This window comes from Hippocampus bargibanti, linkage group LG19 (genome assembly GCF_051943395.1).
Source record: "Hippocampus bargibanti isolate YZ-2025 linkage group LG19, ASM5194339v1, whole genome shotgun sequence".
Lineage (NCBI taxonomy): Eukaryota > Metazoa > Chordata > Actinopteri > Syngnathiformes > Syngnathidae > Hippocampus > Hippocampus bargibanti.
This window is the reverse complement of record NC_142752.1, coordinates 6,463,659-6,480,474: the sequence shown is the minus strand read 5'-3', so window position 1 is coordinate 6,480,474 and position 16,816 is coordinate 6,463,659. Positions and strand designations below refer to the sequence as shown.

Below are 16,816 nucleotides of genomic sequence, written 5' to 3'. Positions count from 1 at the left end.
TAATACTGGCTATTTATATTGTAATTATGAGAACAAAATATTCTAAGAAAAATTAAAGCAAAAGTCAAACTTCTATCTAATTTTCTACTTCTCCATCCTTCAACCTTCCCAAAGTGTTGATGCCAAACAGCAACTTCCAGCAGTTCTACAACGGAGGTGGTAGAGGAGGTAAGTGTGGCCAAAGATTTTCCAAAAAGGGTGCATTTGTCACCTAACACCCCCCACCCCCAACTCCTCTTCCTTGCTCAAAAACCCTCCTTTGGTTTCTGTCCTCCATGTCACCCTAGTGGAAATGGATTAGCTTCAACTAACACTATTTAAGGTTTAAGATAGCCTCTGTTGCCATGGTGTTTGTTGTCAAAAACAAAAAAAATACCCCCCCCCCCCCCTCGAAAAAACAAAACACACAGCAGTTGTTTCCGACAACACTTTTGTTCCATGCTACTTGTATGTAGCACGGGCGTCAAACATCTGTGAGGATCAAACCCTCCTTTTCACCAGTGGATCAAGGACGTCACGGTGGAATTTGCACGTCTGCTACAAAGCTAAGTTTTTGAAAGCAAAAACAAAGCTGTAGCATCCATTGACGAAAAGAGATTGCGATCTCACACCTCCTGTAAATCCACTTCAATTCCAAGACGCGACAGTTCCACATCCACATCAGCGCTCTGCGCTGACGCACCTTTCTTTTCATCGTGGTTTTACCTTTATTTAAAATAAACTCTATCTGCTAGATAGTTGGGGCATCTTTGCATCTAGATCCAGATTATTCGACTTGTTTCCGGGCAACAAGATGGAAGCATTAGTGAGATTCGTAGATCTGGCAACTTTTTAAAAAGGCAATGGGGAATAATTTCATCATGGCGCACATCCATGAAAACAGTGTCGGTCTTGTACGCTGTGTGTTTCCATGTGTTGTCCGGCACCCTCCCCCCCGGTGCATGCTGCTGCAGCATGACCTTCCCCGACTTGACGATTGCTATCGTAACTTCTCCATCCGTCGGGGCGGCTGTGTCAGCCCTCTTTCTTTTGTCTCCCGTCTCGTCACGGCATGCCCGCGCTCACAGAGGGCATCGCTCTCCGGGCGCTTTGCATGGCATCGTGCGTGAGCTTGGATATGTGTATTTGTAAAGAGGGATGTTCTCTTTTTTCCAGCAAAGATGTCACGGAAATTAAGTTTGCCTACTGAGCTAAAGCCAGACTTGGGTAAGCCTTGACTCCGTGTATCCAAAGCAAAGTTGTATGATATGTAATGTCGTCACGCCTCCTAATTGAGGCAGGTGAAATATGAAGATGTGTCCAGTATGTGGGCGCTCCCACATACAGTATGACTGTGTTGAGGGTGGTCCGCTACTGCAGTAATCGGTGGCGTGAAGCTTAAAGTCTGCTCTTGTTCTGCTTTCTATGCTGCTTTTCGACATCAGCTTATGTTTTAAGAGCACATGTGAAGCATCAGATTTATTGGATTGGATTTGATTCGCGTTTATTCGTCTCGCATTGGAGAAATTTACATTCCACAGCAGCAAAGTGATGAAAGAGAAAAGGAAAGGAAGAAATAGAGGAGTAAACAAAATACAGGAGCTGCTGTAAAGGCAGACACTCTCACGGCACCATCATGAAGTCAAAACAACAACAAAAATTAAATAACAAATAATCTGACACAGTCAGTCATTCATTTGTAAGCACTTTCTGCATCCTCTTTTTTTGTATGAAGTAGTTCTAGATGAAAGAGGAGACGTCAAAGGATCATTTTCACCAGTGGATCATTGACATCATGGTGTAATGTGCACGTCTGCGACAAGCTAAATGCTGAAAGCAAACACAAAGCTGTAGCATCCATTGACAAAAACAAATTGTCTCATATCTGCTGTCCCATGTAAATCCGCTTCAATTCCAAGCTGCGACAGTTCCATATACACATCGGCACTCTGCGCTGATGCTCCTTCTCATCACGTTCTCCTCAAGGCATGCATCCATCCTGCCGCAGACTGTCCAACAGCACCGACCTTTCCGGTTTTAGGACCACGACCTTTTATAACTGTATTTCCTGCCAGATGTGACTTAAAACTTGCTGCTACAAGATTGAGTAGAGTTCTTGCAAGAATGAACACATGCAGCAAAATTACTTTGCTGAGCTTCCTCTTTTTTTAATAGCTTCTGTGAATGTCAAACAAGTGCTTTGTTCTGCCTGCAGCCCCCTTGTTTTTCTCTTCCCCCAACAACATGGTCTCGTCTGACCCTATCCTATGATTTTATGAAATCTCTTGCCCCAAAAATTCTCACGGAAGAGCCGATTTCCCACCGAGCAGGCGAACGAACCAAAAATTTCAAAGTGAAGAACGTTTATCAATAGTGACAAAGTGTCACAATCACAGGACTTCGCTCATGCAAAAAAAAAAGTTGATTCAGCATTTTTTCAGATCTTCTATCAATGTATGCAGTACAAGGTACACGCGTCTTTACTGCCCTCTATTTTTTCCCCTCACTGTCCTCTTGTCCGTATGTCCGCCGCGGTGTGCCAACCCGCTAGACCACCGGGATAATTCCTTCAGCCGCTCGCGGTCCTCCAGCGTCACCAGCATCGACAAGGAGGCCAAAGAAGCCGTCCTCTCCTTCCACTTCTGCGACAGCTACGCCCGCAAGGGGGATGGCGCCTCGTCGCTGTGCTTGTTTGTGGGCACCTCGCAGGGCACCGTGCTGGCTCTGACCCTCACGCTGCCACCTCCTGGAGAACAGAGGCAACTGCAGCCTGTTATCCTTTCACCCACAGGTGATTGATTGATTTTCAGTGGGGTTTACTGAATGCAGCCGTTGAGTCGTGGTAGCCCGAGCAACTTGTAATTGGCGTCCCTTCCCGTTATCGGTCAGGCATGTTGATTCGATTGAAGGGAAGCATCTTGCGGTTGGCTTTCCTGGACGCCGTCGGTTCCGTCTCGCCCCCTTCGTACGAGCCCTGGTTCGAACCCAACATCTCGGTGGACGGCGAAGAACGGGAGAAGGTCCGCAAGCGTCGGCCCGTGTCGCTTTCGCCGTCTGGCTCGCAGGATCTTAACGAGAGCCACTACGCCGTGATGTGCTCAGAGAAGCAGGCCAAGGTCCTTTCGCTGCCCAGCCAGACGTGCATCTACAAGCACAGTATCACGGAGGCTTCTTTCGTTTTACGCGCCGACGTGGTCCAGATGAGCCAAGGCGTGTGTCTGGCCTGCTTCTGCGCTAACGGTCATATCATGGCGCTTAGGTGAGACACATTTCAGGTAGCGGACGGCGGGCGACATGACCTTAGAACGTTCTCTCTTTCTGCTCTTTGAATCCAGTCTACCAGGACTGAGACCCCTCATGGATGTAAACTACCTGCCTCTCACGGACATGAGGATAGCCAGGACCTTCTGCTTCACAAACTTGGGTCAAGCCATGTATCTTTGTTCCCCCACTGAAGTCCAGAGGATCACGTACAGCCAGGATACATGTGAGAACCTACAGGTCAGTGTCCTAAACGCTGTGGGGGGCATGCAGGTCACTCCTAGGCCTTCGGTAGTGCTATGTCTGCATCAATCAGCTGGGAATGTGGTGTAATATTACTACACGTCCACTAGAGGGTGCCATCGGACAGGAAATAACTTGTGACTTGAAACTTTCATTCAGTCATTAAACTGTTCAACTTTTTACAATGAACGTGTGGATTCATACCCTCATAAAATTGCGGTAATGTCCAACCTTAATGATGTCAATCTATTCTTGAAAAGTCCGTCTTCAAAATGTCTAACAATAAATCTGCAACCAAATTCATTTCTTCTCCTCCTTCAGCCATTGTGGGTTGACAAAAACACTATTAAATCAACACAAGAATATATTTGCTTCTGCACCTCGCTACATATACAGTATGCTAGCTCTGGCCAGTATGCTCTCATCGCTGAGCGGCTAGTGATACTATGATCATGTAACTAGCCAATCATAATTTGCGAAAACTGACATTTCTAGCGCCTCCAGTAGGCCTTGAGTTGCCAACTCGAACTCTGATTGGTTCAAGCAACATTTATTTTTCTGGTCCAGGGCCTGCAGAACTGATTGTGAAGGCGACAAGATAGATTTCTGACCCTGAATGATGGCTGAAATGTGATTGGTTAAATGATTAAATACAAAAACACACATCTGGAATTAGCACAAAAAAGGAAAGCAATGAAAGTAAGCTGAAAGACAATTTGGAATTATTTAATAAGAATTCATGGACAAAATATAATTCACATAAGTCTGTGATTCAGATATTTCTAGGCCCGCAGAGAAGGCCTTTCAGGCCCTGATGGCCCACCACTGATTTTAACGGTGATTATTATTACGATGATATGAACAGTTGTTTTTGTCATTATTTCAGGAAATGCTTGGTGAATTGTTTACACCAGTGGAGACACCGGAGGCCCCCAACAGGGGTTTCTTCAAGGGGCTCTTTGGGGGTGGAGCACAGTCACTGGACAGAGAAGAACTATGTACGTCACACGTACGTCTTTTTGATCATGACTCATATCCTAACGCTAATTCTAACTCAGTCGGCGAAGATGTTGCCGGACGAGCATCCCGGAGCTTGGCCCAGCACATCCCGGGCCCGGGCGGTATCGAAGGCATGAAGGGGGCGGCATCCGGCGTGGTGGGGGACCTGGCCCGCGCCCGGATAGCGCTGGACGAGCGAGGGCAGAAGCTCGGAGAGCTGGAGGAGAGGACGGCCGCCATGATGGCCAGTGCTGACTCCTTTTCCAAGCATGCCCACGAGGTAGCAAATATTGTGTTTAGCGTGAATGTTAATGGCTGACATTCTGGAACATTACTAACATGCTACAGATCACATATTTAGCTCATTTTGTCGACCTTTTATCGTTACTATGAAGTAAAGATAATTGCCTTATGAATTTCACACACCCCAGGGTAAAAAATGCTGAATTTAAATGATTAAAAAAAGCAAAAACAAGTCAGTGGCTTCAAAATGGTGAAATCTTGGCATACTGTTATCATGTCAATCAAATGCCACTTTGGTATGAATGCTACTCCACTAAGCTTTTTTTAAACAGGTATACATAACTACATTATTGTCATCTATGAATTAACGTTAAAAAGTTTTACTTACACCTTTCGTGACAATAAATTATAAAATATTAAATATACATATTGTATAGTACAGTACTGTAATTCATTTTTCACATAATTGCCAATGACAGTTTATAGCCACTGGACGGCAGTATTGAATCATGTTGGTCTTTTTTCACCCACACACACATAACTACATTATTGCCATCTATAAATTAACTTTAAAAAGTTTTACTTACACCTTTCTTGACAATAAATCAATATGTATTGTACTGTATAGTATTGCAATTCATTTTTCACATAATTGCCAATAAGTTTATAGCCACTAGACGGCAGTATTGAATCATGTTGGTGTTTTTTTCCACACACACACATAACTACGGTCCATGATTTGCCATCTATGAATTAACTTTAAAAAGTTTTACTTACACCTTTCATGACAATAAATCAATATGGATTGTACTGTATAGTATTGCAATTCATTTTACACATCATTGCCAATAACAGTGTATAGCCACTAGACGGCAGTATTGAATGAAGTTGGTGTTTTTTTGCACCCTAACCAATTCTCTTTTGTTCCCTTTTTCCCTCCCAGATGATGCTGAAGTGCAAAGACAAAAAATGGTACCAGTTCTGATGGGCCTTCGCAATGGTTGCCTTGGAAACAATGGCGATCCCGCTGCTGTTTTGCGTTCAGCCATCTTCCCCAAGCCTTTCTTCGTTCACTCGGATACCTTGGGATTTTTTTTCCCCTTAGCACAATGTCTGATTCTCCTCCTACCTCACACTGTTGTTGAGTGGGGGGTAATGGAGGAAGGGGGGACACAGGAAGCAAGTATTTATGTGTGCGTGTGTGAGAGTGAATATTTCCCATGTTTCTGTCCTTTTATTTACGAAACACACGTGGAGTTTTTGTTCTCATTTTGCCAAACCGTCCTTAGACTGATGTCAGCATTTAAACTGGACTAAAAGCTAACACTTGGGAATATTGTTCAAATGTACAAAAGAAAAAATACATGTATATATGTATATCAAAATATTGTCATGATATATATACATACACATCTACAAACGCTGTATTTCACTTCAGGGCGATCGGTATGGAAACAGAGGGACACAGGAAGTGACATCGCAGTGATGCCTCCTCTATGCAGAGAGATTTGTTTTCACACCTGGCTCCACTATCCGACTTTTTCATCCTCCCCAATGATGTGTATAGATTCATCCCCTTCAACTTTGTCATCATCATCCCTTGTATTTATGACCTTTTTTTTTCACGGCTGACAATATTTCTGGGAAAGCCCTTATTTTTATATGGTTGTGAAAAAGTAAGTGATATTTTTGTTAAGGCTTTCGTCTCACATTATTTGGATTCTCCTTATGAAAAGGGCTGGAAACTTATGGGAAGGTAAGGATAAGTAAGGCATAATGTCATTGACTATCAAGAAATTTATCTGTTCAGCATCCCCAATTGATTGGCCTCTTTCATCTCAAGTGTAAAATGCTGCTGGTATCACTGACAACACACACAGCGGTGTCTTTTTTATTATTTATTATATGTAGTCCTGTGAAATGAATGGATATAGTCAACAACAATGCTTTTGTAGATTCCCGTTATTGTTTGGTGTTAGGAAAAATTGATATGTCACCACCGCTAACCCCGTACATGCATCATTTGAAGGCAGATCTCAGCATCAGGGTGATTGACTGACGTGTGAAAATCTGGAAAGCAGAACAACCATTGCGTTATTGAAATAGAACCATTGCATGAGGTCATATAATGTTTCTAATGCCAAAGACATGAAAAAAGTCGGGATGACGAGTATAATGGTTTGAAAAATCTTCACCAATACAGTCAAAAGATGACAACAAAAGTTGTACACTTATGAGAAGCAAGGTTAAATATAAACAGACGTGCATTGAGAAAAAAAGTAACATTGGAATGAAGTCATATGACCGAAAAAAAAAAAAATATATATATATATATATATATATATATATATATATATATATATATATATATATATATATATATATATATATATACCCTCACCATGCACGCAGGGTTCCATCCCAAGTCCAGCACCCTGAGACTGTACACAAGCCGTAAGGAAGGAGGCCGGGGACTAGTGAGTGTGAGAGCCACTGTCCAGGATGAAACATCCAAGCTCCATGAATACATCAAAGAGAAGGCTCCAACGGATGATGTACTCAGAGAATGTCTCAGTCAATGGGGAACAGAGGATGAGGTGCTAGAAGAGGGACAATCATGGGAGGAAAAGCCCCTACACGGGATGTACCACCAAACCATAGCAGAAGTGGCTGATCTCAAGAAGTCCTATCAGTGGCTAGAGAGGGCTGGCCTAAAGGACAGCACAGAGGCACTCATCCTGGCTGCCCAAGAGCAGGCCCTGAACACCAGAGCCATAGAGGCAGGGATATACCACACCAGACAAGACCCAAGGTGTAGGTTGTGCAAAGAGGCACCTGAGACAATCCAACACGTAACTGCAGGGTGTAAGATGCTGGCAGGGAAAGCCTACATGGAGCGCCATAACCAGGTGGCTGGCATAGTCTACCGAAACATCTGTGCGGAGTATGGACTGGAAACCCCAAGGTCAAAATGGGAAACACCTCCCAAGGTGGTGGAGAATGACCGAGCAAAAATCCTGTGGGACTTCCAGATACAGACTGACAAGATGGTAATGGCCAACCAACCAGATATCGTGGTCATAGATAAAGGGGAAAGGAAAGCCGTTGTCGTGGATGTAGCGGTCCCGAGTGATGGGAACATCAGAAAGAAGGAACATGAGAAAATCGAGAAATACCAAGGGCTCAGAGAGGAGCTGGAGAGAGCCTGGAAGGTAAAGGTGACAGTCGTGCCTGTGGTGGTCGGAGCACTCGGGGCAGTGACCCCCAAACTCGATGAGTGGTTGCAACAGATCCCGGGAACAACATCGGATATCTCGGTCCAGAAAAGCGCAGTGCTGGGAACAGCACGGATACTGCGCAGAACCCTCAAGCTTCCTGGCCTCTGGTAGAGGACCCGAGCTGAAATGGGGACAGACACCACCCATGGTGGGTGAGACGAGGATTTTTTATATATATATATATATATATATATATATATATATATATATATATATATATATATATATATATATATATATATATTCCCCCTTATACTCCTTTGTATTTTTTGTAATGCTCACTTTAACTCACACTGTAAGTTGTCATAATATGAGTCAAAATTTAGTTTTTCCTTTCTTTAGTCGTTATGATGCAGAAATGATTTCATGCCGGTTCATCATTCTCATTGCATTGTTTTTAACAAATGGATTTTGAAAGCGTAAGGCAATATTTGTCGTTATTTTCATCAAACTACTGTGTCTTGAATTGATGAAGCTGATAGACTATGACTGGTGACGTCAATAAATTGCAACCACTACAACTCAACGTAATGTCGATACTTTTTAACGTCTGTTTGCACTTCTCACGATGGTTTAATCAATGTCCAAGCCATCATCTGCAATTTTGTGTCCTGCCAGGTGTGTTTTATTCCAACTAAAGCCCCAGAAATCTGTCATATATTGTCAAAATTAGCACCCGATTTGCACTCCTTCCAAAAGAAGTATTGATCATCCCGAGCTAGCACAGTAATTAATGCCACAAGTCAAACTACAGTAATCCCTCGTTTTTCGCAGTGAATGGGGACCCGGACCACCCACAATAGACGAAAATCTGCTAAATAAAGTTATATACCCACGCCAAGGATATCAAACTGAAGCGGATGATCAGGGGTGTTATATAACCCACGTGATAAGACGTGGTTGGGGTGGTGCTGGGCGGGGCTGAGAAGATGCACAGCCAATCCATGTGGATATTATGCTGTCACTGGGTGATGTCAACGCTAGCAACCAATCAAGCTACAGCCATGTACAAAATCTCTGAGCCATTCGTATTTTTTTTCTGAAGGTTTTTTTCCTGAATGCATCGAAACTGCGATAATCGAACCGTGAAATAGCGAGGGCTTACTGTAAACTTTTTTTTTTTTTCATTAAAAAACACTAGCAATTAAACAAGTCACCCCTAGAGGGTGACAAAGAATAGTAAATAAACCTGCAAAGGGCAACATGTCACTGGTGAGAAAAAAAAACACTGCTCCGCATACATTTGGTAAATCATTTTTTAATTTCATTTCAGCTGCAGGAGGCTTCGGGTGGTGATGTGAGTCAGGTTGTAACACTCACAAAAAGTGTTTTTTTTTCTTCTGATGTGCAGGGTTGCTAAAGTTGGTGTTGTACACGACCTCATTGTAAAGTGCACTCCCCAGAGGTTTTGAAAAAGCAAGTTGAGTCTGGCCTCAAGTTGCTGTTGTTCTCCTGAAGGAAGGTAAGGACATCGGAAATGACTTGAAATCACACATGCCGGCATTCTTTTTGTGTGTGCAGGCAGGTGAAGCGGCATCTCGACTTCATCCAGAGCAGCCTGAGGAACAAGACGAAGGCCAATGGGGCCGTGGCGGTGTCTGCTGGATTTAAGCATGCTGCAAGGCAAACATTTGTAAATATTTTTCTCTTGTGCAGGTTCCCCCAAAGCTGCACCGGGATGAATGTCTCTCTGAACAGTACATTTAACATTTAGTGCGTTTTTTTTTTTTTTTTTTTTTCTTTCTGCTCAGGTGGTGACAAATGATTTCTTGGCCCTGCAGAACCCGAATCGATAGCAATTCTGAAGACTGGAAAGACTCAATTGCTGTCCATCCATTTCGCCATTGATGCTTCTACTGGAAAATATGTCTATTTTTTATTTCTTTGCAGGTGGTGATCAACTTTTGAGATGAGCCAAGATGAAACCAAGCCAATTAATTTATTTTTAACTGTGCAGAAGCAGAGGTCGCCGGTTCGCGTCCCGGTCCGGCCTCCTTGTGTGGAGTTTGCATGTTCTCCTCGGACCCGCATAGGTTTTCTCCGGGTCCTCCGGTTTCCTCCCACACTCAAAAAACATGCATGGCAGGCAGATTGACCACTCCAAATTGTCCCTAGGTGTGAGTGTGAGAGTGACTGTTGTATGTCTTTGTGTGCCCTGCGATTGGCTGGCAACCAATTCAGGGTGTCTCCCGCCTCGTGCCCGAAGACAGCTGAGATAGGCTCCAGCAACCCCCGCGACCCTAATGAGGAATAAGTGGTATGGAAAATGAGATGAGATGAGAGAACTGTGCAGAAAAGATTCCAGTTGGTGCCATCGTGGAGTCAAAGTTGGTGCTGCAAACTGAACACAACATATGTCTTGAAGGGCAGGCCGGAAGTTGCCGTTTCCTCCTGGACAAAATAATAGGAAGGTAAATGACTTGAATTAACTCTTGCTGATATCCTTTTGTGTGTATGCGCAGGTAAAACTGTTCAATTGTTTTCTATTGTCATTTATCCAAGTCTTCATATGTGTTATCTACATTCCACCCAATCTGTGTTTGGACCCTGTCAGTACGGTATTTTAGACATTAAAAAAATAACGTTCTGCAAAATTGACTTGACTTGACTGGTTGACTGGTGGACTTGAGTGGTAGATTCGGTGTGTGTTTTGTTTTCAGCTCATGACTGAAACATGACATTACCTTCTATGTTACAGATTTTCATGCCCCAGTCGTCCACATTGGCATTTTCTTGAATCGTGATTTCCAATCACTGTGTCATTAAAGATCATCGCACACGTCTAAATGGGCTCACATTTCAAACAGAGTAAGTACACTCAAATCGGATTTTTTTTATTCTCCTTCCCTCGAATCTACTTCTGATGTCATTTGTATTTGGTGCTGTGATTTGAGCTTTATTTGAAAGTAAAATGTTTGCTTTGGCTTCATGAAGGAGGCCTGTCAGGTGGGTGAGTTCAATCCCTCTGCTGAGCGCAGCCTTTGTAGCCTATGGACGTTTTTCTGTGTCGCCTGTTTACCCACAGATAACACCAAATCCCCCCCAAACCCCGACATGTCTCGTAATGAATACATGTCTGATGCTCTAAACGGTCCCTCCAGAGGCACAGTCGTGATGAATGAGTGCTTTGCGTCTGCGCTTTGCTGGAGCTAAAATTCCTCCCCAGTGATTATTGAGCAGGGAAGAACGACGATGATGACCTCAGCACAAACCCAGACGGAATAAAACAAGGGCAGACCACACGGAGCTGGATGCGACGCAGCTATTCGTGGATTGAGGGATTTCATTCCAGGCACCACAAAGTCGTCCTAATCGTATTTTTACAGGAGTTGCACGTTTGCATTTTGCCTTCCGAATGCCAGGCAGGAAACAAAAGATCTAGTTAATTAACTTGACTGAAGACCAATGTATTAATCTGCATGTTAATGCACTTCAAGGTTAACTCAACACAAAACTGAAAAAAAAAAAAATAAGACATAATTTGCATTGAGGTTGAAACGGCCCATTGTTTACACACACACATAAAAAACAAAAAGCCAAATCACTAAGCACTTGTACCATGTGCATCATCAGGACCAATTCGGAATTCCGATTTATCAAATAGTCGTCAGGATGACCCCCAGTGACCCTTGTAAGGATAAAGGTAAAATGAAAATAAAAACATTGCCAAATGAAAAATTCAAAGTTTTTCTTCCAAAGAAGTTTCTCTTCATGCAATAGATAGATTGGATTTAGGACTAAATAAACATTTAATGCAGCATAAGAACCCTTATACTTTATTCTTATTCTTAAGATTGAAATGGGGGCAGCTGTACAAAATACAATACATATTGATTTAGATAGCGCTTTAACACACGCCAGCGGATGCTAATGTTCAGCTAGTTTGCACTTGACCAAATGAACCACGCGCATCGAAGAGAACTAAATCAAACCAGACGAGTGTGAACACGTCCCGACATGTTTAGCTAAGACAAATTCAGCCGTGTTTTGGAAACGACTGAATCAGCCGCTACCTCGACGGGATGTCATCATACCATATTACTAAAAAGCATTTTTCTCACTATGCTCTCATGATACTTAGAGCTCCGGAAAGTACATAATGGACCTATGAGTGGTTTAACCTAGGCTGTTTTGGTTCGCAAGCATAGTCCTCCTCACCCATCCAAATGACGTTTTAGCACATCATTATTGTTTTGAAGCCCCCGCCACCCCGCAAAAAAACTCTTTGCAATTATAGTAGCTCTCAGAAGCTGTGCTACAGACTACAAGAGAGACTTGAAAAATGCTTTCATATAAAATGGCTTGTTTCAAGCAGCTTCAATGGAAGTCAGTGACCCCTCCCCACCTCATTCCCACCCCCACCATATGCTTGTTTATTCCTTGCTGTGTTTCTCATCATTTACATTTTCGTCCCATAGTTTACCTTCAGGGAGGTGCCATCTACCTTGTTTACTTTCCTCCATCTTTTAGTCTCGTCACGTTGTGCGTATGTCAACATCGCTGTGGTGTTTCCCCCCCTCCTCCAAACCCACCCCTGGTAGTCGAATGCCTCGTTTGTCAGCCTCGCCTGTCACTGTCATGATCTAGAGCCAAAGATGCCGTGTGCTTCACTCGTTGATATTGCCTTACAGTGTAACTGATTCAGTATTGTTGTATTAAATACAGCAATGTGTCACATGCTGGTTCTTGACACATTGAGGAACCCAACATGAGCAGACTTGAATGGTTATGTGTAGTCTTATGAAATTTAAAACCACAATCAGTCATGATCGATTGTATGTTATCGTCACATATTAACTCACTCACTGACAGACGTGCAAAAATATGTCCGCTCCAGTGCCAGGGTTTTTGTCATTGTCACTCAAATTCCAGGACCCACAGAATATTGTGTTTTAGGACTATATAAACATTCAATGCAACATAAGAAGCTTAGACTCTCTTCTTTCATCATAAAAAAGAGTTAATTCCTAAGTTACATGGGTCTGGAGTTATATGAGCTTGAAATGGGGGCAGATGTACAAAATACTATGCAATACATACATATTGGTTTATATAGCGCTTTAACAACAGCTGAAGCTAGAATAAAGTACTAACGTGGAAAAAGGGGAAATTCTGCCCTCTTGTGGAAAAGAAAAAATATTACCAGAGACCATGGCCAGCGCTTTATTGGGACCCGAGCATGAAAAAACAAAAATCCCGAACAAATTTGGGAATGGCGTTCTATGTTAGAGTATTTTCAATTCCCTAATAAATTCATGAATGGCAGTGAATGAGTTAAGACCGTTCCATCCTTTCGTCTTACTGACCATTCCCATCCTTCCACATCATCAAAGTTCTTCTTTAAACTCTATTAGCAGCCGTCTGGATAAGTACCCGTGTGGTTCAAGTGGTTAATTAATCCATCAATCAGAGGCTTTCAGGATGTAGCCCCATCCATTTCATTCAGGTTCACCTGGATTCACCCGGCTGCCCTTCCTAGTGTCCGTGTTGCACTTTCTGATGTCTTCATTCCGCGGAGACCTTGAATCAATTACCCAAGGTCTGCGGCAGTAAGACATTATAGTGAAGGGGAGGAGGGGGTCAAAACAAATGCTTGGACGTTCTATGCTTAAATGTGTCCTGGGTTGATGATGGTGGTGCTATCAATGAAGCTATCAGTGATTGTGGTTATTTGTAGTTCAGGCTCCTATTTTATCATCAGTCCGGTGACAACTGCATAATCTAACACTGTTATCTGATTTATGAAGACCTCCCACCCCCTACACTCCCACCCCGGAGGCTCATAGACAAGCATCAACAAGCTTTTGGTGGCTTCAGTCATGCATTGAAAAATCTGATATCGTATATTACTGATGTAGCAGTTTTGCCAACCTCTGTTCGGGAAACGAGGGTGGTTGTTTACTCTCACCAGCTCCGATTCGCAACCCCACTTATCACCTGTGCCACTGCGCTCCATGCTAATTGGAACTATTAGGCAACTAGGGGTTTCTTAATTTATGCATCTGGGGCCGTCACTGAGCCTCATTTGGAAATTTCTTCCCGATGATGGAGATCATCAATTAACGGAAACCTGATCACATATCATTATGATGATCCTTCTTGCTAACCCCCCCCCCCCAACTCACACTTCCCCAGTCCTATTTGCATGGTCTATTTAAGAAGCACTTACCATTGTTTCCCCCACTTTTTTTAATAAATTAAAAATGTCCTCCAAATGTCTTTTTTTCCTTTGCTGTTGTCATCGAATGAGGTCAGACCGTCAGTTTTGCACATGCTGCTGTATTGAAAGTGAGCTCTCAGACATAATTGACGGAGAATGAAACCATGTAAAATACGATCCAGATGGGAAATCAATTGGATGGCTGCTCATTGTAAATTTGCAATATCCACTTGAGAGAGGGGAAGGGGGGAATGCAAGCCAAGTTTGAATGTTGTATAACATGCTAAACACATTGTTTTATGTCAGACACCGGATGTGTTTGTTTGGATTTAATTTCTTATTTTTCATAAATATTGACTTCTTATTCACTGACATGAGAAGTGAACAACTACACTGAATGTATTATGATTATTATTTTTATTCTCTGGTGGTAAGGTCCAAGATATTATCAAAATGGCGCAGAGTTGAATCGTCTTCCCTGCAGCGAAGACATCGAGGAGATTAAAGCTGTCAGAGGTACGTTGACTCAGTTTTTGTGATATGAACTGCAAAGGATTTATTTTTACATTGCTTCCAAGCCTGCCCGCATACCTCGAGGCCGTTTTGAATGACACATTCATTTACCTTGCTACAGCTGTCATAATCCATGTGATATTTTTCCTAATTACTCTGAAAAATGACTGAACCCGTCATCATTCGAGTCCGTCGCAGACTGAGCTGCCGCAAACATGCATCAGTTTAAGTGGCACAAATGGCTCTAATATATGCCTCCTCGTGGATCAACGGTGTAACCTTTTTTTGCAAATCAATACGAGGACGGGGATGCAGGGACCAAAAGCGTTGCAATTATATAGACAGCACAATGGCTTTGCTACTTTATGGTTTGTTTTTTATATTTAATTTCCTTTTTTTTTTTGACGTTTCTGTGTGGATTTATAGTGATGTCATTTTGAGCCCATATGAAAAAAAAGTTAATATAACTTCCCATTGGGGGAGAAGAAAAATACTTTAATTTGAAAGTTGAAATTATTGGTTGCCGTTTCAAGAACAAGTGAGGTCACCGTGACTTTTTACTGTAGATACGTCCGCTGCAAATCAAGATCTCATTTGGTGATTAGCACACAGTGGGGCGATATCAACGCATGACCAACCAAGTCATTACAAAATGAAAGATGGAATTCCATTTGACACCCAAAAAAATAAATATAGTGTATTTTCCGGTGCATAAGGTGCACTCAAAAGCCTTGATTTTCTTCAAAAGATGACCCTGCGCTTTATATGCAGTTGTGCCTTATATATGAAGTAATATTGAGCCACAACAGCTCTCAACTACTGTCAGCAGCCACTGATTCCATTTCCCCCTGCCTTGTAGCAGAAGTAGTGCGTAACAACCTATGATGTAGTGTGCCTTATATATTACTATATTATATTTGGAAAACATTTCTAGATTTATAGATTATATTTGAAAAACTTGTTTTCATCCATTGAAGATGCACCTTATACTCCGGCGCACCTTATATATGGAATCCGTTTAAAAATACGCCATTCATTGGGGGTGTGCCTTATACTCCAATGCACCTTATACACTGGAAGATATGGTATATAGTATGTTATATAAATACTTTGGAGGTAGGCCATTGTTTTTGCTTAGTAGCACCAATGGAGACTCTCCTCTTCATTGCTTAAAATGACCCGTATCTATCTATATTGTTTATCTATATTGTCTATCTGCGATAAAGGGCAATGGGGGTGAAAAAAAAATCAGTCTCACCAATCAGGGGACATAGATCATCTCCACTGGTGGCAGCGAGATTGTTTTTTTTCTCGAAAATATCCTCCACTTCTCTACGTCGGCTCAAATATCCTTTTGATGAAGCGGCTGTTGTGTAGGAGGTTTTGATTTCAGGACCGTGAAATATTTGAAAACCCTGAGGGGGCAGCGGGCAGATTGTTTATCCGATATTGGAGGAGAAGCTGTTCTGGTACTGTCATTTGGTCGGGTTCGGGATAATTGAGCAGGTTGAACCCTGACAATAGTGTGACATCATCGAAAATGATTGACAAAGTTGAGCATGTCACGGATACAATTTTCGGCATGGGTGTCTTTTGTCCTCTTAATCTTGACGCATCCAGTTTGTCTTAAAACAGAAGCACCAACTAGGCGTATTAATCATGGCTAATTGAAGACCCCCGCTGGGAGTAAATGAGCCTTAATCTGACAGCTCAGTGCGTACTATTAGCGCCGGAGGGTGTCAAGCATGCGGATGGCACACTTATGGTGGGATTTATAGAATCTGTACTGACATTCGAGTCGATTGTCGGGCTAGATTCTTTCAAAATTCAAGACTAATCCTGAAAGGAGGTTGTGATCATGCTCACCAAAAATATTTTTGGTTCAAATTTTGTTCAGTATTTTACTAGATTACTTTCAAATACGTAGTTGACATGATGTCATATCATTTAATGTCATCGACGCTGACATCTCCGGGAGACATGTTGGCATTTTCCTCTAAGTCCTCAAAATGCAGAAATTCACTTCTATTTATCTTCAGTTTTTTTTATATGCGTTGTTCGATGTGTGTAACCCAGGCTGACTTTCATCACATTTGACAGATAAGCTCTGAATCGATCTCGTTTTGCCTTTCAAACGAGT

General features: G+C 42.5%; 1 protein-coding gene across 4 annotated transcripts in view; it reads left to right on the top strand.

Annotated features, from left to right (window-relative positions):
* The window catches only part of LOC148883784 (syntaxin-binding protein 5-like), a 54,765-nt gene extending 47,699 nt beyond the window's left edge, over positions 1 to 7,066 (top strand). Inside the window, exons 21-28 of one of the 4 annotated variants that reach the window (XM_089022185.1) lie at positions 115 to 168; positions 1,156 to 1,206; positions 2,531 to 2,770; positions 2,869 to 3,238; positions 3,315 to 3,480; positions 4,370 to 4,481; positions 4,542 to 4,762; positions 5,669 to 7,066. In XM_089022185.1, the coding sequence (XP_088878311.1) occupies positions 115 to 168; positions 1,156 to 1,206; positions 2,531 to 2,770; positions 2,869 to 3,238; positions 3,315 to 3,480; positions 4,370 to 4,481; positions 4,542 to 4,762; positions 5,669 to 5,710 (1,256 nt within the window). In that variant the 3' untranslated portion in view covers positions 5,711 to 7,066. Of the gene's footprint in view, positions 1 to 114; positions 169 to 1,155; positions 1,207 to 2,488; positions 2,771 to 2,868; positions 3,239 to 3,314; positions 3,481 to 4,369; positions 4,482 to 4,541; positions 4,763 to 5,668 lie in introns of those variants that run through there. The other 3 variants (XM_089022184.1, XM_089022186.1, XR_016118491.1) reach the window with 3 other exon arrangements.
* The last annotated feature ends 9,750 nt before the right edge of the window (positions 7,067 to 16,816 follow it).